This window comes from Schistocerca serialis, chromosome 9 (genome assembly GCF_023864345.2).
Source record: "Schistocerca serialis cubense isolate TAMUIC-IGC-003099 chromosome 9, iqSchSeri2.2, whole genome shotgun sequence".
NCBI classification, from domain to species: domain Eukaryota; kingdom Metazoa; phylum Arthropoda; class Insecta; order Orthoptera; family Acrididae; genus Schistocerca; species Schistocerca serialis.
In genome coordinates, this window is record NC_064646.1 from 500,076,845 (window position 1) to 500,103,725 (window position 26,881).

General features: G+C 43.2%; 1 protein-coding gene across 4 annotated transcripts in view; it reads right to left on the reverse strand.

Annotated features, from left to right (window-relative positions):
* The window catches only part of LOC126419062 (uncharacterized), a 1,102,766-nt gene that overhangs the window by 124,468 nt on the left and 951,417 nt on the right, over nt 1–26,881 (reverse strand). For 2 of the 4 annotated variants that reach the window (XR_007575932.1, XM_050086141.1), the window contains one exon: nt 2,242–2,314. The exons of the other annotated variants lie outside the window; for them this stretch is intronic. Coding sequence is in view for 1 of the 2 variants with exons in the window: in XM_050086141.1 (XP_049942098.1) it covers nt 2,242–2,314 (73 nt within the window). In the remaining variant the exon portion in view is untranslated. The remainder of the gene's footprint in view (nt 1–2,241; nt 2,315–26,881) is intronic. 4 annotated transcript variants of the gene reach the window in all.

The following is a 26,881-nucleotide window of genomic DNA, read 5'->3' on the forward strand; positions in this document are numbered from 1 at the left end:
GAAAAAAAAAGAGTTCTTAACTGACGGACAACAAAGTGATCCTCCAATGGTCCCTTTTTCGACTGAGATACGGAACCCGAACACTTGCATGAAATCAGCGAAAGAAATCACTCGTAATTTCCCAAGTGCTTCCAGCAGTCCAGCATTACTCTTCGTAGGGACTTACTCGTAAAATCAAAGGGGATAGTTAGCCATGAACCAATTCGGTTTTACGCCGAACCGACTTCGCTGAGTTGAAAGTATGCGTGAACCGAGTTGCCAACGCAAATTGCCATTGTCCACTTAACCAACCTGAGCTTCCTGGTTTCCCAATCGGTGGTTACATAATTATATATTCACGACCGTGATGGATACTACATAGGGCGCAATTTTTGGTATTTTGACTTGAAATTTTGAAGACAGGCTTGTCCAAAACCTGCTGAAACATGCTGCATAGATTTTGAGGGCTATCGGGCGATCGTAAGGTAGTCAAATGTCTGTTTACGATTATGACTGCGCACCACACTACAGCCCGCAAAATTTTTTATTTGAAACTTTGAAAACACACCTGTCAAAAATTCGAAATTTACAGTATAAATTTTGACAGCCGTTGGTCGCTCACTAGTAGTCAAATGGCTGTTCACGACCATGGCTGCATACCCCTCTACAAGCCCACAATTAAAACCTGGACGCCGCCCGCCGCAGAACTCGTGCAACTCCAGTTAGTAAAAATCTCAAACCAGGATAGCCCGTTTCATATACGGAGCTCGCAGGAAAAGCTTTAAGTTAACGTTCGACGTTCTTTACCACGTTAACGCCTACTCGTGTTTCAACTTCTCGTTAACATACGCTAAGAAAATCGAGTTGCCAGGAAAATTATAATAGCGTTAATCTTCCTCGATAGCGTCTGCGCGGTTTGCAAATCGATTTGATTACAATTTTGTTTCTTATGTCAAATTGACGATCAAATCGAAAACACTTTTTTGTTGTTTGACAGTCAAATATCTGATGTAAAAGCAATATGTTCCACCTATTACAATTTTTTTCTTACGGGCTACAGATTTAATATTATACAAAACTTCTAACACACTCAAACTTTTTTTTTCCAGTGGGCAGTTAATAATCGGCGGTCTAGTAGCCAAGTGCCTCGACACAGGCTACCACACTCCAGCTCGCAATTTCGACTCCGTTGCAATTTGAAGTCATTCTGACCAGTGGTGTTATTTCTACGCGGTTTGAAAGTTTAATTTTAATTATAATCACTCTATATATCCTCTAAACCGATTTTTTTTTCTGTGTATGATAATCGGAAAGTGCGTGGTACAGGTAACGGAACGAAAGTGCTCATTGTGCGGTTCCGTGTTTATTTCTGCAGAGTGCAGTTTCAGTTCGAAACAGGTGAGATAGCGTGTGTTCCACAATTTTACAACAAACACGTTCAGCCACATAAAAGCATATCTTAAGCGCATACGTTCTACGGCCGTCCGCATTTTTCTAAACGCTCTGCACGCTTCGACCATGCAGCGACCTACTAAAAGGTGGTCCCGGAAAGCTATTCTGTGTCCATTGATCTTTACGTCCATTTTGCAGCGTCCGTATGATCACGGAAGCACGAACCGCAGTAGTATCTTGTTGAGTGAAGCAATTTCGAAAGACGCAATTGATTATTTCGTATTTCTGTTTCCTCCATTTCAGTGGCTACTACGCAAGCGTTCGACGGAGAGAGAATCCAATCGCAAGGCGTACAGAGATATTAGCCTCGCGGTGTTTGCCTCAGGCTCGCTGTTATTCACTTTAAAGAAGGATGGAACAGCAGACACAGTCCTTAGAATTGTTTACAAAGTCCGCAGACACCGTTCTACGAAACCGAGAAAGTAACGACGTTTTTCCGGAAGACTTGCGGAGAATCAATACGCGCAGCAGTGAGCTGAATGAAAAGCGAGCGTGACCTCGAAACGCTGCGCCGTGGTCTTTTTCAGAGAACCAACGGCAGGCTACTGGAATTACTACCATCCGTCAGATTCCGCGGAGGGGACTTTTGAAACTTTCTACAGCCGAGTCAACATCTAAATGTGAGAGAAAAATGATGGAAGACCACGGTTCAGTTATGACTACGGGAAACAATTGAAATTCATTACAATAGTGTCCAAATAAAAAGGCGGATGCATGAAGCGTTTCTGCGCAGAAAGAAAGAGAAAGAGAGAGAGAGAGGAAAAATATATTGCACAATGTCATCCATATGGAATGGTGGGACGTACTTACCGCTTCTGTCCGTTGCGATCTGTACAGCATTCATCAAGCGTGGCAGGCGTACGAGAGAAACCAGCACACTTACCTGAAAAGATAGACAATCAGTGAATATCAGCACACGGAACAAGCCGTACAACAGTACCTACATCTCACAGAAGTCACTAGGAACGTGGACAGAAAGTAGGAACGTGGACGGAAACCAAAGACATGCGTTTTATTGAAATTCGGTACAGTTGAATCAGTTACAATTTACGGAGTACAATAAAATAGATTGGTGAATATTATACTACAACTAATGTCATTGTGGGACTAGTTTAATTTACGTCAAACCAACTTCAAGAAGCTGTGCGAAAATATTTTTCAATAGCAACAAAGGATTTGGTCAACAAAAATCGCACACTTGCATAACTCCAGCTTACTGGGTATTGCGAGACAGCAACTGATTTTTAGATTGTGACGCAAAAAGAGACAGCCAAACTTACAACTAAATTGGATGTTTATTTAGCCGGTGACCTGTCTCGGGCCACGCCCGTTCTCAAACCAACCAATATTTGCCAAGTAAAACGTCCGTCAAGATAGCAGTAAACGAAGTGCGTACACGTGCGTATGGTCACAGCTAACGTTCGTGTGTTCTGTTCACTGTAGTCATGCCCCGCTCTATATCGCCCCACTTGCCTGAAACACCAAATCCACCTTTTCTCAATGGCTAATGATGTTTCCTACCAACAGGTTGTGCGCCATGGAAGTCGCGTCTCCCCAATTCTATTCCGTACCTCCTTATTAGTTATCCGATCTATTCAGTTAATCTGAAGCGTACTTCTGTGACGTTGTATGCTAGTGCTTCTTACTTCAAATGTTTAGAGACGTAAAACTGTACACTTGGCAAAACAGGAAAGCATGGTACGCTAGCCGGCCGAAGTGGCCGTGCGGTTCTAGCCGCTACAGTCTGGAACCGAGCGACCGCTACGGTCGCAGGTTCGAATCCTGCCTCGGGCATGGATGTGTGCCAGCCGGCCGAAGTGGTCGTGCGGTTAAAGGCGCTGCAGTCTGGAACCGCAAGACCGCTACGGTCGCAGGTTCGAATCCTGCCTCGGGCATGAATGTTTGTGATGTCCTTAGGTTAGTTAGGTTTAACTAGTTCTAAGTTCTAGGGGACTAATGACCTCAGCAGTTGAGTCCCATAGTGCTCAGAGCCATTTGAACCATTTTTTGGATGTGTGTGATGTCCTTAGGTTAGTTAGGTTTAAGTAGTTCTAAGTTCTAGGGGACTGATGACCACAGAAGTTAAGTCGCATAGTGCTCAGAGCCATTTCAACCATTTTTGAACCATGGTAAGCTATGTCTAAGAGTATGAACGCTACAGTACTGGGATCGGTCTGCGCATACAAATACCGCTGTACAACACTTTGTACGGAAATGAAATGGACCGATCACGCTTGCTCATTTGTAAGCAAAGCAGGCGGCAGACGTCGATTTAGAGGTAGAATAGTAGACAAGTGGTACGGTCGCAGGTTCGAATCCTGCCTCGGGCATGGATGTGTGTGATATCCTTAGGTTAGTTAGGTTTAAGTAGTTCTAAGATCTAGGGGACTGGTGACCACAGCTGTTAAGTCCCATAGTGCTTAGAGCCATTTGAACCGTTTGAACTAAGCAAGTGCCGTCAGTCTACAAAGGAGCTTACAAACACTCCCGTAATACACCTTAGAACATTGCTCAGTTGTGTGGGATCCGTACGAAGTAAGATTAACAGCGAATCTTAAACGTAAACAGAGAACGGCAGCATGTATATTCACAGGTTCGTTTGACCAGCATAGATGCTCAAGAAACTGAAATGGAAAAGAATTGAAGTAGACGCAACTTGTGCTGAGAAAGTTTACTTACGAAGTTTCAAAAACTGACTTCAAGTGATGATGAGGTTTGGTTTGTGGGGTGCTTAACTGCGTGGTCATCAGCTCCCGCACAAAGTCCCAATTTTTTCACACAGTCTATTTTTTTTTTTACACAGTACAATCTAGCCACTGTCACGAATGATGATGATGAAATGATGAGGACAACACAACACCCAGTTCCCGGGCAGAGAAAATCCCCCACCCGGCCGGGAATCGAACACGGGGCCCCATGATCGAGAGGCAGCAGCGCTAGCCACTAGACGACGAGCTGCGGACGACTTTAAGTGATGAATCTAAAAATATACTTCAATCTCCTTCGTATCACTCCCGTAGCGATCGTAAGGACTAAACCAGCCATACTAGAGGCAGGTAAACCGTCATTTGGTCCTCGTGAATACAAGGGAAAGTAAGAACCTTCAACATCGCAGCGCGTCAGTTATCGTTGGTTAATATGTTAAACAACTAGAAACCCGCCTCGACTGCGAAAAAATCACCTAGTGTTAACCTAGGTTTCGGCGTAGATAACTACACCTTCAACAAAACAATAAAACCCACAAGTGCCTAAGAAGACCTTTGTCAATGATTAAAAGAACACCATAGCTATACATTTATAAACGAAAAGAAAACACAAATAGTACATATGTACAAAGTCTAAACCGTTACTTCTTAATGGTGTTACCTCCACCTCACACCAGCCTGTGTTCGATGGGCCATGACCCGCCATAAACTGCCTGATTAAAAGAAAACCATAGCTATAACATTTTTATGGCCCATCGAACACAGGCCTGTGTGAGGTGGAGGTTACACCATTAAGAAGTAACGGTTTATAGACTTTGTACATATGTACTGTTTGTGTTTTCCTTTTTCTCGTTTATAAATGTATAGCTATGGTGTTCTTTTAATCATTGACAAAGGTCTTCTTAGGCATTTGTGGGTTTTATTGTTCTGTAAAAGGTGTAGTTATCTACGCCGAAACATAGGTTAACACCAGGTGTTTTTTTCGCAAGCGAGGCGGGTTTCTAGTTTTATAATACAAGGGAAAGTAGCCACAGCAGGTGGTGCATCTACATCTACATGATTACTCTGCAATTCACATTTAAGTGCTTGGCAGAGGGTTCATCGAACCAGAATCATACTATCTCTCTACCATTCCACTCCCGAACAGCGCGCGGGAAAAACGAACACCTAAACCTTTCTGTTCGAGCTCTGATTTCTCTTATTTTATTTTGATGATCATTCCTACCTATGTAGGTTGGGCTCCACAAACTATTTTCGCATTCGGAAGACAAAGTTGGTGACTGAAATTTCATAAATAGATCTCGCCGCGACGAAAAACGTCTTTGCTCTAATAACTTCCATCCCAACTCGCATATCATATCTGTCACACTCTCTCCCCTATTACGTGATAATACAAAACGAGCTGCCCTTTTTTGCACCCTTTCGATGTCCTCCGTCAATCCCACCTGGTAAGGATCCCACACTGCGCAGCAGAATTCTAACAGAGGACGAACGAGTGTAGTGTAAGCTGTCTCTTTAGTGGACTTGTTGCATCTTCTAAGCGTCCTGCCAATGAAACGCAACCTTTGGCTCGCCTCCCCCCCCCCCCCCCCCAAAAAAAATGTTAATTATCTATGTGGTCTTTCCAACTGAAGTTGTTCGTAATTTTAACATTCCGGTACTTAGTTGAATTGACAGCCTTGAGAATTGTACTATATATCGAGTAATCGAATTCCAACGGATTTCTTTTGGAACTCATGTGGATCACCTCACACTTTTCGTTATTTAGCGTCAACTGCCATCTGCCACACCATACAGCAATCTTTTCTAAATCGCTTTGCAACTGATACTGGTCTTCGGATGACCTTACTAGACGGTAAATTACAGCATCATCTGCAAACAACCTAAGAGAACTGCTCAGATTGTCACCCAGGTCATTTATATAGATCAGGAACAGCAGAGGTCCCAGGACGCTTCCCTGGGGAACACCTGATATCACTTCAGTTTTACTCGATGATTTGCCGTCTATTACTACGAACTGCGACCTTCCTGACAGGAAATCACGAATACAGTCGCACAACTGAGACGATTCCCCGTAGGCCCGCAGCTTGATTAGAAGTCGCAAATCCCCTCTGCCATGCACTTCACAGTTGTTTGTCGAGTACGATTGTAAAAGGAGATGAAAAGGAAACCTCACGATTTAACGATGACGTCGCGTTGTGGTCCGTTCCGTCGACATCCACTGTCAGTCGGCTTCTGATGGGACGAAAATAAACCGGGGGAGCACGCATCGGTCGGCATATTCGCGAGGAGGTGCAGCTGACGTCGGCAGGGGCGACATAAAAACCGCGCAGAGGACGCAAGCAGCGTAATCGCGACCGGAAGCGGGTCACGCGAGCTACGCGCTGGGGGACGCAAACACGTGGCTGGTGGCGCGGGATGGGGCGTGACGTCACGGCGGAAGTGGCTGCCGCTGCTACTGTGTCTCGGCGGCCAACCGCGGCCTAGACTTCACAAGGAAACCTCCCCATCGCACCACCCTCAGATTTAGTTATAAGTTGGCACAGTGGATAGGCCTTCAAAAACTGAACACAGATCAATCGAGAAAATCGGAAGAAATTGTGTGGAAGTATGAAAAAAATAAGCAAAATATACAAACTGAGTAGTCCATGTGCAAGATAGGCAACATCAGGGAGAGCCTGTGCTCAGGAGCGCCGTGGTCCTGCGGTTAGCGTCAGCAGCTGCGGAACGAGAGGTCCTTGGTTCAAGTCTTCCCTCGAGTAAAAAGTTTACTTTCTTTATTTTCGCAAAGTTATGATCTCTCCGTTCGTTCATTGACGTCTCTGTTCACTGTAATAAGTTTAGTATCTGTGTTTTGCGACCGCACCGCAAAACCGTGCGATTAGACGAAAGGACGTGCCTCTCCAGTGGGAACCGAAAACATTTGATCGCAAGGTCATAGGTCAACCGATTCATCCATAGAATGGTTCAAAGTGGTTCAAATGGCTCTGAGCACTATGGGACTTAACATCTATGGTCATCAGTCCCCTAGAACTTAGAAACTACTTAAAACTAACTAACTTAAGGACAGCACACAACACCCAGCCATCACGAGGCAGAGAAAATCCCTGACCCCGCCGGGAATCGAACCCGGGAACCCGGGCGTGGGAAGCGAGAACGCTACCGCACGACCACGAGATGCGGGCATCCATAGAAAAACACGTCTATATGACACTGGTGACGGCATGTGCGTCACATGACGGGAATATGTTGTCGACCCACCTAACTTGTACACTTGGTGAATGGGTAAAAAGATTCTTCTACCTCGCCCGACTTAGGTTTTCTTGTGGATGAGATAATCACTCCCAAAAAAGTGGTGAAAACAGAAGAGTTTGTCACATAAACTGCAACAAATGAATGCAACAGTTTCACAGTCGCACAGTTTTCCCTGTGCTCACTCAAAACATATGTTTTTAACGTTTACAAATTTTTCCGTGTGTAGACCGTCAAATCCTGCATATGTCCAAGCAAATCTGAACACGCCCTGGAATTTTGGAGAGCGAAGTTGATTATGTGTGAGTGCCTGAACTTTGATAATTGACACACGAACACGTAAACAATACTGCTCTGTGTACCCGTGCAGCTTCGCAAAATCATAGAATCTTTTCACAAAGTATTTCACTTGCCGAAACCAAAAACACATCTAACGGCTGCACAAGAGGTGTACAACCTGGAGGAATAGTAATCACGTCTTCTCCCACACTAAAATTGTACAATGCCTGATTCTTCTGTCCTGTATAGCTGTCAGGGAGATAATAATTGGTCTTAAAATAAAAAATTAAATTTTTTACTCGAGGGAAGACTTGAACCAAGGACCTCTCGCTCCGCAGCTGCTCACGCTAACCACAGGACCACGGCGCTCCTCAGCTCACACTCTCCTTGATGTTGCCTATCTTGCGCATGGACTACTCACTTTGTGTATTTTGCTTATTTTTCTCATAGTTCCACACAACTCCTTCCTGTTTTCTCGATTGATCTGTGTTCCGTTTTTGAAGGCCTATCCACTGTGCCAACTTATAACTAAATCTGAGGGTGGTGCGATGGGGAGGTTCCCTTGTCAGTAAAGGTGGTCAGGAGTTGGTAGCGCACACTTCCTGATCAACCCACTGGCCAGTGAACACTGTCCTACTTTATTATTATTAATATTATTATTATTATTGTTTTCGATTATTCTCATTTAAAGAGAGCGTTTGAACTTGAATTCCTTTATGATGATTGTTTATGTTTTTACTGAGCACAAACTTTCTTCATGTGTTCACTGTGTTGTTTCTTTCGCTCCGCTGTCCATTTGCAACCTGGTCTCTTCTGTGTTGTGGTGTCAAATTTAAATTTATGTTTTTTATGATGTTCCTGACTTCAGTTCTACTTTCTACATCGTTTACCGTTATGTGTGCTTGACTGAGGTCCTCTTCAACTTCTTTTATCCATTTTGTTTTTCCCCTGACTGAGTTGATGACTTTAAGAATTCGCTTTGAAATTCTGTTTTCATTCATCCTGTGGATATTATATTTTGACTAAAGTTCAGTCTTGATCACACCATTTATGTTTCAATGACATAGGTAACGGGTTTCGGTTATTTTTACATAACCACCATCAGACCCATGGCTCCCTTAGGATGGTAGGCGGAGCTCTCCTCAGCTGCTACGAAGTAGCCTGTGGATATGTCCGTAGAGCTGCATTTTTTCCTTATTGTATCCGTAATTTTGTCTGTGTTTTTATATAATTCTGATGTTGGTCTCTTTTTCCAGATTCCTTGCTCTTGTATTGGGCCAAAAATTTTCCTGAGAATTTTTTTTCTTGTTTCTCTATTTCTTTGATTTTAGTTTGGCCACCTATTTGTGTTGTTTCAGATGCATACAGTGCCTCCGGAAGTACGACAGTGTTGTAGTGCCTCAATTTTGCCCTAATGGATATGGACTTTCTGGTATAATAGTTCCACGTGAGTTTATATGCTTTCTGTAGATTTTTTATTCCTTCCTCATTGGCCTTTAGGTTGATCCCTGATGGCTGGATGATTTCTCCCAGGTATTTAAAATGTGGTACTTGTACGATTTTCCCATGGGTTGTCACAAAGGCAATTTACCTTGTGGCACTCTTTCTATGTACTGGGTTTTCTCATATTAGATTTGCAGGCCAGTTCTTTGTGCAATTTCGTGTAACTTCTCTATGGCGTTAGTGGCTTCTTTTCTATTATTTGTGAGGATTGCAAGGTCATCTGCAAAAGCTAAACACATCACATTGAATCTATTATCATTTCTAATGACAATTTGGATTCCTTTCACTTCTTTTTCTCATGTCCTGATAATTTTTTCAAAATGATATTAAAGAGTAATGGTGAAAGTCAGTCATCCTGTCGCACTGCAATTTGGATTTCAAATGGTTCAGAGATATCCGCCATAAATTTAACCTAGGAGACTGTGTCAGTTAATTTTTGCCGAATGATTGCTCTTGTCTTTCTGTCAATGCTGAACTCTTCCAGCGTGTTGCAGAGCGGTACTCTGTCTATTGAGTCGTAGGCCCTTTTAAAATCTACAAAAGTGACCACTGTGTTTCGGATGTTTCTCATCTGGAGAATCATTTTCAGATTCCAGATCTGTTCTCTGCACGATCGTCCCTTGCGAAAACCAGCCTGATATTCGCCTATGTGTGGGTCAGCTTGTTCTTCTAATCTATTCATGAGAACTTTTGATAGGATTTTATATGTAACCGCCACGAGTGAGACACCCCTGTAATTATTTGGTTGAGTTTTGTCCCCTTTTTTTGTGGAGTGGATGGATGAGTGAGTATTTCCATTCAGAAGGGATCTGTTCTGTTTCCCAAATGCTTATCATTATTATTATTTCTTTCCTTTCTCAGACGTTATGTTTGGTTAAAAATGGAAAGTGACGCGGACCTTGATCAAGCGTGACTTCCTTTTAACTGTACGGTATATATTACACTGCATTTAGGAACTTCGGGTAATTAAACATGTATCAATAATTACGGATTTCTGTAGTTGTACATATAAGTTTGGATGTAGCTATATTGCATTGATGTACTGGTGGATATTGTGTGGTATGACTCCTGTAGTTGATAGTATAATTGGTATAATGTCAACTTTATCCTGATGCCATATGTCCTTGACTTCCTCAGCCAGTTGGATGTATTTTTCAATTTTTTCTCCTGTTTTCTTCTGTATATTTGTTGTATTGGGTGTGGACATTTCGATTAGTTGTGTTAATTTCATCTTTTTATTGGTGAGTATGATGTCAGGTTTGTTATGTGGTGTTGTTTTATCTGTTATAATGGTTCTGTTCCAGTATAATTTGTATTCGTCGTTCTCCAGTACATTTTGTGGTGCATACTTGTATGTGGGAACGTGTTGTTTTATAAGTTTATGTTGTAAGGCAAGCTGTTGATGTATTATTTTTGCTACATTGTCATGTCTTCTGGGGTATTCTGTATTTGCTAGTATTGTACATCCGCTTGTGACGTGATCTACTGTTTCTATTTGTTGTTTGCAAAGTCTGCATTTATCTGTTGTGGTATTGTGATCTTTAATAATAAGCTTGCTGAAATATCTGGTGTTTATTGTTTGATCCTGTATTGCAATCATGAATCCTTCCGTCTCACTGTATGTATTGCCTTTTCTTAGCCATGTGTTGGATGCGTCTTCATTGATGTGTGGCTGTGTTAGATGATACGGGTGCTTGCCATGCAGTGTTTTCTTTTTCCAACTTACTTTCTTTGTATCTGTTGATGTTATGTGATCTAAAGGGTTGTAGAAGTGGTTATGAAATTGCAGTGGTGTAGCCGATGTATTTATATGAGTGATTGCTTTGTGTATTTTGCTAGTTTCTGCTCGTTCTAGAAAGAATTTTCTTACATTGTCTACCTGTCCATAATGTCGATAAATCCCCTTCCTCCTTCCTTTCTGCTTAATGTGAATCTTTCTATTGCTGAATGTATGTGATGTATTCTATATTTGTGGCATTGTGATCGCTTCTATGCAGTAGCTGTGGTTATCCAATATGTAATCTTCTTGTTTAGTGTGTTTTCCCTTGACTATGCTATTTTTCTTACATTTGTCTGTTCCAAAAGCCATATTTATATCATTGCTGAATACTTCTGTTATCTTAAGTGATTGGTTGAGTTGTTGATTTGTTGCTGCCAGTAGTTATTATTATTATTATTATTATTATTATTAGCATCGTTTGATATATTAATGAGTTAGTGGATAACATCGTCTGCTCAGAGATGATGATGTCGTCTATAGAAAGGTGGCGGATTTCAGGAAGACCTGCAGAGCATCAAAGATTGGAGCAGGGACTGGCAGTTGGATCTGAACGTAAATAAATGTGATTTAGTTCGCATAAGTAGTCGAAGAGAGCGATCTAAAGTGGGAAGACAACAAAAAACAAAATGTAAGTGAAGCTGATGTCAGAATACAGTTCGCGTCGATAGAAAATGTAATTCAGCCACTCTGTCCGAGGCCCTTACCAGATAATTATTCAGTAGAGACAGAGAAGACTCAACGGCGAGGGCCATTTCATCACGCAGTCGGCGGGAGTGCTCGACAAATGCCACCGGCAGGATGCTGAAACGCAGGCGTTGTGCATCGCGGAGAGGTTTGCTATTGAAGTTCCGAGAGAGTACGTTCCGAGAACATTTGGGGAACAAATTACGTCCTCCCATACACATTCCTGTGAAATGCCCTCAAAGAGATCGGCGAAATTAGCGCTGCTACGGAGGTTAAGCGACAGTCAGTCTTCCGGCGCGCCATTCCTGAATGTAACAGGGAAGTGGGGAACAGGTAATTCCACCACAGCTGCCGTCTCCAACTCTCCGTTAGGCGGCTTGCGGAGGATAGACGCAAATTTTGAACCCAGATTTCTCGGAAATGCCTGAGCAGCGCATCATGCTAGAGCACCATTCGCTGCAACTACACTATGTTCATAAATTAAGCATAATTGCAGAATGTGGTGCAACACAACGTGGCACTACACAAAACTGGCGTTAATAGCATAGCTCACATAGGGAACACACACGACACAGATCTCTAAGTCCACGGTATTGGTGATAAGTTGAGAAACCCGTCCCGAAACACATGTGCTACATAACGCCACTCTTTCCTGCGAATGTACTCCAACATCAATATGGGGTATGATCACCATGCACACGTACACAGGCCGCACAACGGGTTGGCATACTCTGGATCAGGTGGTCGACCAGCTGCTGCTGCATAGCCTCCCATTGTTGCACCACTGCCTGTCGGAGCTCTTGAAGTGTCGTAGCGGTTTGAAGAAGTCGACTGAGAGCAGCCCAGACGTGCTCGATTGGGTTTAGGTCTGGAGAACAGGCAGGCCACTCCGTTCGCCTGATATATTCTGTTTCAAGGTACTTCTCTACGATGGCAGCTCGCCGGTGCCGTGCGTTATCATCCATCAGGAGGAAGGTGGGAACCACTGCACCCCTGAAAAGGCAGACATACTGGCGTAAAATGACGTCCCAGTCCACCTGACCAGTTACAGTTCCTCTGTCAAAGACATGCAGGAGTGTACGTGCACCAATCATAATCCCACCCCACACCATCAAACCACGACATCCATACAGGTCCCTTTCATGGACATTAAGGGGTTGGTAACTGGTTCCTGGTTCATGCCAGATGAAAACCCGGCGAGAATCACTGTTCAGACTATACCTGGACTCGTCTGTGAACGTAACCTGGGACCACTGTTCCAATGACCATGTACTGTGTTCTTGACACCAGGCTTTACGGGCTCTCCTATGACCAGGGGTCAGTAAAATGCACCTTGCAGGTCTCCGGGCGAAGAAACCGTCTCTGTTCAGTCGTCTGTAGACTGTGTGTCTGGAGACAACTGTTCCAGTGGCTGCGGTAAGGTCCCCAGCAGGGCTACCTGCAGTACTCCGTGGCCATCTGCGGGCACTGTTGATGAGATATCGGTCTTCTTGTGGTGTTGTACACTGTGGGCGTCCCGTACTATAGCGCCTGGACACGTTTCCTATCTGCTGGAATCGTTGCCATAATCTTGAGATCACACTTTGTGGCACACGGAGGGGCCGTGCTACGACATGCTGTGTTTGACCAGCCTCCAGTCGCCCTAGTATTCTACCCCTCGTAACGTCATCAATATGTGTTCTTTAAGTCATTTTCAACACACAGTCACCATTCGCACGTCTGCAAACGTCTGCACACTTACTCGCTGCACCGTACTCTGACATGCACCAACACACCTCTGCGTATGTGGACTGCTGCCAGCGCAACCGTGCGACGACCGCAGGTCAAATGCACCGCATGGTCATACCCCGAGGTGATTTAAACCCGCAAACCGCCCACCAGAGCGTTGTTCACCATGTATCAGCATTATCCTTAAGTTATTAGCATGAGTGTACATTAAGTACCGCACTCGCGCGAAACACGAGCAAACTCGCTGAGCCGTTGCGTGCATGCTTGCCCGCTCAGAAAGCAGACAAATACAGGTTGGGCAAAGTAGAAATGGTCCAGAAAATATTTACAGTAAGAGTGACGCGCTACTCAGCACTGATGATGAACACCTCAGGAGATGCTACAAGCTCCGATAAATCTTCCGGTTGTATCGTCGTGGTCGAGGAAACTATTCTGTTCCTTACATTTCGTCAGCAGCTACGCTGGACATCTTCACAGGTGCTCCTGGGTCCTCTCGGTCGGACGTCGGAGGCCGACGTAAATCCTGTGACGAAGGGGACGCGGCAGAAGCTTGCAAGAGGCGACCGCCCTCCGCCGACGTCTACGCAGCGCCGTGGCGCCGTGCTACACTTGTCAGATTGAGAGACGGGCGTAGCGGCCCCGTCTGACGCACAACAACAACACCAGCAGCAGCAGCAGTAACAGTATTTCAGCTGTTCTGCTGTCACTCTTGTAGTGTGTGACTGTTGTCAGAGTACACTTTACAGCCCGCCTACTCTCTTCGCTGCATTAATGATTTGAGGACCCATGTTGTCTAACGTTCCGTACCCGCCAGGGTCTCCGAGAGCGCTAACACGTTGCTTCCTGGACTCGGGTAGGCGCACCGGCCCCGGATCGTATTAACGACGAAGGCCGATGTGCCGGCCAGCCTGGATGTGGTTTTTAGGCGGTTTTCCACATCCCGCTGGGTGAATACCGGGCTGGTCCCCATGTTCCGCCTCAGTTACACGGCTCGCAGACATCTGAACACTTTCGCACTATTCCGTGGACTACACTCGACGCAGACAGTTGGGCTACACTAATTCCGTCCCGGGGGGTACGGCGTGACGGCAGGAAGGACATCCGGCCACCCCTTAAACATTAACATGCCAAATCCGATTAACGATGGCTGACCCTGCGTAACTGCGGGACAAGGCTCAAGCGATAAATAGTTGTCTAACGTTCCGTATTTTACACAAAAGGCATCGATTCCGAGGAATAATGTGGCCGAACGCCTCCAACTTGATCGGTAACGCATAAATACTTACGTGTATGACTGCGGTCGGAACGAAATTTCATATCGAATTAAATAATGCACTGTAGTTATCTATAATTTTGAATATGCAACTGAAACAGAACATACTTTTGATTACACAATAATAAATTGCGGTCGCCACCGCAAAAGGGTGCAAAAGTTGATTGTTAACTATTAAATTGAAACTGAAATTACGTAACACTATTGTGCAGGCAGACAGAAGCGGAATAAAATTGCACACGCGCGAACTTGAATGGTGCAGCTATGTATGACAATATAACTTTAAGCTCATTGATAATGCATTAGAATTCTTTGTATTTAATGGAGCTCATTAATTATTAGCTATTAGTAACGCGTGACGCGGGGTGTACTGAGCGATATAACTCCCTGTAACGCTGTCTGTCGTCAGGCTTTGTGAAGCAAACACCCAATGCTAATCACTATTTCATAGTAAATATTACTTCAGGAAAGTTCGTAGTGGCTTCAATAATTAACAGCAAAAACCAAAAACATGTGAAATATGTTAAACACGCTAAAAATATATAATAATCACTTCTGTTAAAATTGTGTATACGCTTTAATTTACCCAAGTTACTTTTATTTTGCACTGCTTTTCTTACTTGCTAATAAGTAGCAGTGTGAACACTACACTGCACCTTGAACTTAGTTTTGTGAACTGATTGATTTTAACTTAACTGGCAAATGAAATAATATTTCAGTTGAAATAATACTATCTCTTTAACATACGATTCATTCGGCAAGAGCGGTGAACGGATGAGAACCTACTGACCCTCAGTGAAGAACGATAATCAGCAACACTACAGCTGCCCGAATGAAATTTTCACTCCGCAGCGGAGTGTGCGCTGATATAAAACTTCCTGGCAGCTTAAAACTTTGTGCCGGACTGACACTCCAACTCGGGACCATTGCATTTCGCGAGCAAGTGCTCTACCCAAACACGACTCGCAACCCGTCCTCACAGCTCAATGGCAAAGGTCCACAGTTCGACTCTTGGTCCGGCACACGGTTTCAATCCGCCAGGAAGCTTCAACACCCTAGATCGTTACAATTTAACTGAATACACTATAATGCTCAAATACTGCACCTTCGACGCTGACAAGCCGTATACATAACGAAACAAACAAATGGCTCCATCTTAATTTGTGGCAAGTTGCAAATGATGCTACGTAACGCATTACGTGGCAATGATTGATCCCAACGGGCTCTTCTTCAACAACGAGCAACTTTTTATTAACTTTGGCCACACACCACTCTTGTTCCAACACTTCAGTTACCAATACTTCTTACATACTTAGCACGTACTCGCTCCGCGATTTACAGTGAAGCGTCTATATAAGACGACTCGCATTGCAGTGCAACTCATATTAAAGGTCGCTGACTGAATTACAGATGCAGCCTTGTCACAATACATCCATCTCTTTTTGTTTATTCGAAAAGTATAACGAAAACAAAGTTACATCACGAGGCCAAATGTGTCGTATTCAGGATCAAATATGCATTTAAGATCAGAAAAACGTCTGAAAATACTTTGCTGAGACTGTGTTATTTTACGAAAGCACTGTGACACTTACTGCACGCACACGACAGAAATTAAAAAGCAGCAGCAATTGTAAGGAGTAGTTGCTAATGTTTTGGGGCGTCCGATATGGCGGCGCAAACTTCAAAGTAACGTACATCGTGAGTCTGAATTACTTGAGTACTTAGAACTACTTAAACCTAACTAACCTAAGGACATCACACACATCCATGCCCGAGGCAGGAATCGAACCTGCGACCGTAGCGGTCGCGCGGTTCCAGACTAAAGCGCCTAGAACCGCTCGGCCACACAAGCCGGCCTTTCATTAAGATTCGCTACTTTAAAAACCGTAATATACTTACAACAAAATGATTGAAGAAAAATATTGTAGAACTTTGTGGTAGAAATGTTGTCCGAGTCAAGGACGTTTGTACCATATAACTTCCAAAGAATATGTTTCAAGCATGGATGTGTAATAAGTAGAAGAAAACTACAGGTTACAGGAGAATATGGGCTTGGGACAAGTAATGAAAGAGGAGAAAGACTAATTGAGTTCTGTAACAAGTTTCAGCTATTAATAGCGAATACCCTGTTCAAGAATCACAAGAGGAGGACGTATATTTGGAAAAGGCCGGGAGATACGGGAAGATTTCAATTAGATTACATCACGGTCAGACAGAGATTCCGAAATCAGATACTGGATTGTAAGGCAAAACAGGAGCAGATATAGACTCAGATCACAATATAGTAGTGATGAAGAGTAGGCTGAAGTTCAAGACATCAGTCACGAAGAATCAATACGCAAAGAAGTGCGATACGGAAGTACTAAGGAATGACGAGATACGTTTGAAGTTCTCTAACGCTATAGATACAGCAATAAGGAATTGCGCAGTAGGCAGTACAGTTGAAGAGGAATAGACGTCTCTAAAAAGGGCCATAACAGACGTTGGGAAGGAATACATAGGTACAAAGAAGGTAGCTGCGAAGAAACCATGGGTAACAGAAGAAATACTTCAGTTGATTGATGAAAGGAGGAAGTGCAAACATGTTCCGGGAAAATCAGGAATACAGAAACACAAGTCGCCGAGGAATGAAATAAATAGGAAGTGCAGGGAAGCTAAGACGAAATGGCTGCAGGAAAAATGCGAAGACATCGAAAAAGATATGATTGTCGGAAGGACAGACTCAGCATACAGGAAAATCAAAACAACCTTTGGTGACATTAAAAGCAATGGTGGTAACATTAAGAGTGCAACGGGAATTCCACTGTTAAATGCGGAGGAGAGAGCACATAGGTGGAAAGAATACATGGAAAGCCTCTATGAGGGTGAAGATTTGTCTGATGTGATAGAAGAAGAAACAGGAGTCGATTTAGAAGAGATACGGGATCCAGTATTAGAATCGGAATTTAAAAGAGCTTTGGAGGACTTACGGTCAAATAAGGTAGAAGGGATAGATAACATTCCATCAGAATTTCTAAACTCATTGGGGGAAGTGGCAACAAAACGACTATTCACGTTGGTGTGTAGAATATATGAGTCTGGCGATATACCATCTGACTTTCGGAAAAGCATCATCCACACAATTCCGAAGACGGCAAGAGCTGACAAGTGCGAGAATTATCGCACAATCAGCTTAACAGCTCATGCATCGAAGCTGCTTACAAGGATAATATACAGAAGAATGGAAAAGAAAATTGAGAATGCGCTAGGTGACGATCAGTTTGACTTTCGTAAAAGTAAAGGGACGAGAGAGGCAATTCTGACGTTACGGCTGATTATGGAAGCAAGGCTAAAGAAAAATCAAGACACTTTCATAGGATTTGTCGACCTGCAAAAAGCGTTCGACAATATAAAATGGTGCAAGCTGTTCGACATTCTAGAAAAAGTAGGGGTAAGCTATAGGGAGAGACGGGTCATATACAATATGTACAACAACCAAGAGGGAATAATAAGAGTGGACGATCAAGAACGAAGTGCTCGTATTAAGAAGGGTGTAAGACAAGGCTGTAGCCTTACGCCCCTACTCTTCAATCTGCACATCGAGGAAGCAATGATGGAAATAAAAGAAAGGTTCAGGAGTGGAATAAAAATACAAGGTGAAAGAATATCAATGATACGATTCGCTGATGACATTGCTATCCTGAGTGAAAGTGAAGAAGAATTAAATGATCTGCTGAACGGAATGAACAGTCTAATGAGTACACAGTATGGTTTGAGAGTAAATCGGAGAAAGACGAAGGTAATGAGAAGTAGTAGAAATGAGAACAGCGAGAAACTTAACATCAGGATTGTTGGTCACGAAGTCAATGAAGTTAAGGAATTCTGCTACCTAGGCAGTAAAATAACCAATGACGGACGGAGCAAGGAGGACATCAAAAGCAGACTCGCTATGGCAAAAAAGGCATTTCTGGTCAAGAGAAGTCTACTAATACCAAATACCGGCCTTAATTTGAGGAAGAAATTTCTGAGGATGTACGTCTGGAGTACAGCATAGACTGTGGGAAAACCGGAACAGAAGAGAATCGAAGCATTTGAGATGTGCTGCTATAGACGAATGTTGAAAATTAGGTGGACTGAGAAGGTAAGGAATGAGGAGGTTCTACGCAGAATCGGAGAGGAAAGGAATATGTGGAAAATACTGATAAGGAGAAGGGACAGGATCATCGGACATCTGCTAAGACATGAGGGAATGACTTCCATGGTACTAGAGGGAGCTGTAGAGGGCAAAAACTGTAGAGTGTAGAGGAAGACAGAGATTGGAATACGTCAAGCAAATAATTGAGGACGGAGGTTGCAAGTGCTACTCTGAGATGAAGAGGTTAGCACAGGAAAGGAATTCGTGGCGGGCCGCATCAAACCAGTCAGCAGACTGATGAAAAAAAAGGAGGAGGAGAGTAGCGGTTAGCGTCCCGTCGACAAAGTGGTCGTTTGAGACGGAGCCCCTTCCGGCATTTGCCAGAAGTGATTTAGGAAAATGACGGGAAACCAAAATCAAGATGGCCGGTCGTGGGTTTGAACCGACGTCCTCCCGTGTGCTGACTCACCACTGCCTCAGCCGCCTCGGCTCGGTTCGGCTTCCAGTCTTACACTCTCGCACAAACAGTTCCACGAACAGTCGAGAACGAGCACACGCTGTCTGACCGTCGACATCATTTTGCGTTGCTCCTCTCATTGACGCACAGTGAAGTACTGTGGACGGAGCACGCTTGAGATGCGCATGCGCAGACGTGACAGCTACCGAATGGCGCATCGAAATCACGGTTTCCAGCATTTCCTGTGAAAGGCAGTTCTCTTGTTAATTACTAGTCGATACAATATTACTTCACGTGAGAGTTAGGGCGCTTCGGTCGGGATACCGTGAGTTTTTATGGCGATATTACACGAGAACACGTCGAAAGACTGAACAGTATATGCACAATTGTCATGAAAGCTGTGGTGTCACCGCCAGACACCACACTTGCTAGGTGGTAGCCTTTAAATCGGCCGCGGTCCGTTAGTATACGTCGGACCCGCGTGTCGCCACTATCAGTGATTGCAGACCGAGCGCCACCACACGGCAGGTCTAGTCTAGACTCCCTAGCATTCGCGCCAGTTGTACAGCCGACTTTGCTAGCGATGGTTCACTGTCAACATACGCTCTCATTTGCCGAGTCGACAGCCTTCAGCTACGTCAATTGCTACGACCTAGCAAGGCGCCACATTCAGTTACTAACAGATAATATTGTGGGTCATGTACCGCCAAGAGCGACGTTCATCATTAATGGATTAAAGTTAAGTATCAAACTAATTACGTCCGCTTTCTGAATTCTCATTCCTTGTCATGTTCCAGACCTCACGTCAGTATAGTTCTTCCCTCTTCAAGCCAGCCTGCGTGAGCTAAAACGCGTGCGTTCGGCCTCCTCTACTAACACGGTGTTGGCTCTCCTGCCAACTACAACAAAAGCATTCACAGCGCGATGTTTACAGTAACGGCCACAGGAGGGCGAGAGCAATAATATCGTGGCCGGGTGGTAAAAAGGGCCAGATCCGCGTCGGTCATACGTTGCGGGTGGTCTTGCTTGTACTGAAATGTAGGAGGATCTGCAACGAATTGACGCATGGTGCAGCGAATGGCAATTGAATCTCAATGTAGACAAGTGTAATGTGCTGCGAATACATACAAAGAAAGATCCCTTATCATTTAGCTACAATATAGCAGGTCAGCAACTGGAAGCGGTTAATTCCATAAATTATCTGGGAGTAGGCATTAGGAGTGATTTAAAATGGAATGACCATATAAAATTAATCGTCGGTAAAGCAGATGCTAGACTGAGATTCATTAGAAGAATCCTAAGGAAATGCAATCCGAAAACAAAGGAAGTAGGTTAAAGTACGCTTGTTCGCCCACTGCTTAAATACTGCTCACCGGTGTAGGATCCGCACCAGATACGGTCGATAGAAGAGATAGAGAAGATCCAACGGAGAGCAGCGCGCTTCGTTACAGTATCATTTGGGTACCGCGAAAGTGTTACGGAGATGATAGATCAACTCCAGTGGAAGACTCTGCAAGAGAGACGCTCAGTAGCTCGGTACTGGCTTTTGTAGAAGTTTCGAGAACATACCTTCACCAAAGCTTCCACGAACAATACGAGACTGGAATGGAAGGGAGAGGTACTCAAGGTACCCTCCGCCACAACCCGTCAGGTGGCTTGCGGAGTACGGATGTAGATGTAGACGATGCTTTGCACATCCTGTACTCTGGCAGGGCCCCTGACCGCGCAGGAAGCGGCGACTCCTGCCTCCCGAAGCCCACGACCAGGGTGCTGGGGCAGAGAGCCGGTAAAAGCGTGCAGCCAGTGTTTACCTCTGCAGCTCCGGCGTTCCCGCATTCCTCCAGCTCTCGGGAGTCTTTCGGCACCTCGTCAGTCGGCCAGGAGCGCTCAACACAGCAGACAACACGCCGCACAAGCAAACCGCCGTCGGTTGGCCCCCAGCCAGCGCCTGGGAGGAGGGGATCCACATTTGTATGCGGCCAGCAGGAGCGCCGCGTCTTGCACAGGCTACCAACCTAAGGCTGCCTGCCTTCACATTCTGCCTAGGAACAGAATTACGAAAGATGCCTGTACTTTGTACAGGACGGTACTGGGTCTTCAGTTTGGTTTTGATGGAACTCTGCACGCTGGTCTAGCATGTGCAAACCACGGCTCAACTTCTGTAAACTACATCCATTTGAAACTGCTTACTGTAGTTAAGGCTTGGTCTCTCTCAACAATTTCTACTCCCCCCCCCCCCCCCTTCAACAGAGACACACAATTCCTTTCATAATAAGCTAACTGACGATTCCTTGATGCCTAGGGATGTCTCCAATCGAACGATCCTTTTATTTTTTTTTTGGGCCAGTTGCGCTGCAAATTTCTTTTTTCCCCATTCCATTCAGTATTCCCTCATATATTTTCGATCTTCTTTTTTACCACCTCATTTAAAAATCTTATATCCGCCGTCGCTCTCATTATTGATTATTTCGTTAAAAAAATTTTAAGGTAATTTCAATTTAGATAAGTCGTAACAAAGTAGATATACTGGAAAGTGTGTCTAGGAAGAGGTTCAAGACATGACTTATTAGCAAAATACTTCACTTACGCTGAAAATTTTTCTGTGCAAATCAGAATGTCATGATTATTTAATATATTATATTGATTTTTTGTTTATTTAATTATTCAATAGAAATAATTTTATTATTCTTATATTGTCCTAGTACATTTTATAGAATTGATTTTTTATATTTTATTTTATTGGTAGTGTAAATTATTTATGAAACATTAAATTAAATTTATTACAGTAGATTTAATTGTTGACCCTTTTGTGTTAGGATGTATCAAAATTTTAGCATTTATTTTTCTTGCCTTGATTTAGGTTGATCTATTAACAACTTAGAGTTAATGTATCACAATTATTGTTAAGTTGTTTGCAGAAATGATACGTTAATAATTTCCTAAGATACATAGTGTCTTAAGAAAAAAATTAATTTGTTGACGTTAATATGTTTATATTTAATTTTTAAAATATAAATATTAACTTATTTATTCTTTAAGGGATACGCTTTAAAGTTATTAACCTATAATTTTCTTACTTTAGGAAATAATAGTAGGCTTTAAACCTGCTATATTTAAATTACGTTTTAGTTCATTATTTTAGAATTCGATTTGTTAATTGTTTTAGGTATTTTATTAAGACTTTTGATTTAATTTAATAATCTTTGTAATAATAATACCATAATCTCTATCAGGACTGCAGTGGGTCTGCTCTGTGATGACCTACCTACCAATATTCTTCAAAACTTCGACTGACTTTGCTGTGGGTTTGCTCTGTTGTGGCCCATTACCTGTCTGCATGTCAAGAGTCAGCACTGTCCTTCCATTGGAAGGACAACACTACTTCTTCAAGACTGCATGGAAATCCACTACTTCTGTGTGCATTTTCTTTTACTGCTCAGACTTTGAGAAAAACACTGCAATTTTACTGTGATGAACGATCAGGACTGTCTTTATGGACTGTGAGAAAATTTTAGCTTTTGACCAACATTGTATCAATAAGTGTGTGCACTTGAATTCTTTGTTATTGTAATTGTGAAAAAATTTTTAACAAATATGTATTGGCCAGTGCCCACAACAATTTGCAAAATTTTTTGTGGGGAGCATGGGGGCTATGTAAGTAGGCTGTTTAGGTTCTTATATTGGTAACGCCACGTAGCGCTCTGTATGAAAATGACTGGCTGTGCTGTGTGCAGTCTGTGGCTAGTTTGCATTGTTGTCTGCCAGTGTAGTGTTGGGCAGCTGGATGTTAACAGCGCGTAGCGTTGCGCAGTTGGAGGTGAGCCGCCAGCAGTGGTGGATGTGGGAGAAAGATGGCGGAGTTTTGAAATTTGTAAGACTGGATGTCATGAACTGCTATATACATTATGACTTTTGAACACTATTGAGGTAAATACATTGTTTGTTCTATCTTCATTTGCTAACTATGCCTATTAGTAGTTAGTGCCTTCAGTAATTTGAATCTTTTATTTAGCTGGCAGTAGTGGCGCTCGCTGTATTGTAGTAGTTCGAGTAACGAAGATTTTTGGTGAGGTAAGTGATTTGTGAAAGGTATAGGTTAATGTTAGTCAGGGCCATTCTTTTGTAGGGATTTTTGAAAGTCAGATTGCGTTGCGCTAAAAATATTGTGTGTCAGTTTAAACACAGTCATGTATAATTGTTCTAAGGGGACGTTTCATAGTTTGGTCCCATAAAAGCTTGGCACAAATTTCAAATTTCAGACAATTGCCTTTAGGAAAGACTACCTAACACTTAAAATTATATTCGATGATAACAAATTTCCCCATTTCAGAAACGTATTTCTTGTTTTTTCCACTTTGTACTTTATATCTCGTGTACTTCATACAGCGCCAGTTATTTCTATGTCCAAATAAGGAAGCTCGTATGCTGTTTTTAGTGTCCCATTTCCTAACCTCAGCATCGGCTGATTGAATTCCACTATATCACACTACCCCCTTTGACTTCTGTCGATATTCATCTTACATGTGAAGAGACTAACAATTCCGTTCATCAGTTCTTCCAAGTCGATTACTGTACCTGACAGAATTAAAGCTTTTATTACTTCAACCTGAACTTTAATTCCCTTCCAAATTTCTCCCTTGGTTTCCTTTACTGCTTGCTCAATGCACCGATTGAATAGCATCGGGGAAAGGTCACAAACCTTTCTCACTCCCTTCTCAACTGCTGCTTCCCTTTAACATGCTTCTACTTTTATAAATTCAGTCTGCTTCCCGCACAAATTGTAGACAACCTTTTCCTCCCTGTGTTTTATACCTGCTCTCTTCAGAATTTAAAAAAAAACATATTCCAGTCAATATTGCCAAAAGCTTGTTCTGCATCTACAAACGCTATTAATATAAGTTTGCCTTTACTCAATCTGTTTTATTTCTCGTAAGGAGAATATTACCTCGTCCTTCCTATACTTCTTTGGTATCCAAAGTGATCTTCCCAGAGGACGACTTCCACTTTTCTGCATGTAATTCATGTCACTATTTTACAGTCTTCACATATTTATTTTGATTCTGTAATACTAACACTTGTCAGCAGCTGCCTTCTTTGGAACTGGGAACATTGCAGTCTATTCTTCTTGAGAACGCCATAGACGATGAAATTTTTACAGTTCTGTCACCTTACATTAATGTCGAGTGTCGATGAAAGAAAATGTACGTTTTGACACTGTTTACCTATAACACGCTTATGAGGAGAGTATTTATGGAAGGTGTGCCAGAACGCCTTTCTGTGACGTCTCCTGCACGAGTTTAGCGAGAATCTCAGTAACATTAACCCATCTGCTAGGCGATGGCACCGCCTGTGCAGTTGCGCTTGATTCTGTGGTAGCTGTTTCGAACTGTGCGGGTAGAAGACATTTTCATCGTTAGTGTTTGAAGTGAGAGTTAATGGCGTAGAGTCCCTGATCGCCGGATTTCCTTGTCAAATTACAATCCTGTGCGCATTGTGTGATGTGAAGCTGTTGATAGTGACCTGGTACTCACTCCCCAACACTTCCTGCAACTGCTGGCCCACACCTCTACCGTGAGGACTAACGAAACTGTGAAAGCATATGAAGAAACCGATTCGATTACGGAAACTCACGAAATTTTCTGGATCAAGTATCCGAACGGAGGACTATCAGCAAGGCAATATAGAGTACGTATTAAAATAGGTGCTCCTATGGGACTGTGCGAAATGCAGAACATCAAAAAATTCCTTCAGTTCGCACATCAGAAGTTATTGCAGACATTCGCCGAGGAATTATTCAGAGCCCAAAGACGTGTCCACGTAAATTGTCTCAACATCCACATATATATAGAAGTTGCCAGCGAATATTGGAAAGTCTTAATTTGAAGCCATTTCATCTGACGGTTATGCAGCAATTACGGGAGGATGACACTCAGAAACTTGTCGATTATTGCACGTGGCTTTTGAATACCATCGCCAATGGTTAGTTAGACCCTTTTCATTACATCATGAGTGATGAAGCAAGCTTTCGGACAACCCTAACAATGTGTGTCGGCAACGACTCCATAGTGAAAAAAATCCTTTGGTGCAGTGTAAGAGGAATTCACATCACTGTGTAGACCAAATTTTTTTGACCTCGCCCTCCACACATTGGATATATTGAATTTCTGATACATTCTACGCTCAACTTACTGAGTATGAAAGCCAAAACTGCTCCTTCCAGCAGGACGCGGCAACATGCCACATGTCTAAGGTATCCGTGGAAGAGTCCATGATTTCTTCACTGAGGAACGGACTGTTAGTAAACGTCTATGGCCATCACCTACGCCGGATGTTGAATGGTTCAAATGGCTCTGAGCACTATGGGACTTAACCTTTGAAGTCACCAGTCCCCTAGAACTTAGAACTATTTAAACCTAGTTAACCTAAGGACATCACACACATCCATTCCCGAGCCAGGATTCGAACCTGCGACCGTAGCGCTCGCGCGGTTCCAGTCTAAAGCGCCTAGAACCGCTCGGCCACACTAGCCGGCACCTAGCAACAGAACCGTCTTCTTTCTGTTGGACTTTGCACCTGACCTAGGCCTCCTAACTGCATGTTCCCTACACCTACAGCTACAAGGGACTCCATTCAACTCTGACAGTTGGTTAGAGCTATTGCATGTACGCAAAGTATAACTGTCTGAATACCTCCCCCTTCTAGTTGCCTTGTTGCCAACTGCCCATCCCCAGCACCCTTCACCTCCTTCCAGTATGCGGTTAACAGCACACGTTTACTGGACGTTTATGATTCCAGTATCGTGTACCTTCAACCGTAGGCGCTTACGCCATTAATTATGATACACCCGGCATACTGAGAGGAAGGAGGGTGTCCTGTACGACTATGTAGAGATCGGTACGGAGAGGTGGCCTACACAGTGGAGGCGCGAGTGTCGCCGTGGGAAGGCTGCACAGCAGCAGATGTGCTCAACATACAACAACAAACAGAGAATTTACTTAACTGGTAATTCTCCAAGCGTACGAAAACTCGTAACGAATAACGGAGCAAGATGGGATAGTGTGAGATACTTGCTTAACTCGAGTTGCAGCATGTAGATGTCTTTGTTGAGTAAGTCTCTTTTTTACAATAAGACCTAATTCAATTTAGAGTCTTGTGTTTCAGCACTTGCTTGTGCCAATTTACTTTGGTGTTTGACTACAACTTAACCGTAACTGCGAATAATATTTTCTGATGTAGACTGCTTATGGTATTAGACGGCGAGAATACTTTTTATTAACTTACAGCCAGTACAGTAGAGTTTACATCCCTCGACACAGTTAACCTCTACATCATCATATCCTCAACAGAGACATTCCCGATAATCAAAGATAACCTGTTGCATCACATAAAGTTAAGCAATGTAGAAATCTATAATATAACAGATCTGCTTGAGTTGGTATTGTCTCACAATTAATTTTCCTTTAATAACAAAACCTGTTTTCAGAATGATGGTTTAGCAATTGGCAGTAGCTACTAGCTGACTTCTATCTGAATGATCGAAAATTTTTTTAAAGCAAACAAAATAGAAGATGACAAAAGCATTTATTACAGCCGTTACGTTGACTGTTGATGACACCTTGATACTATGCAATGAGATAACCACTGAAATAGAAAGCTTAGCTGAGAAAATAATATA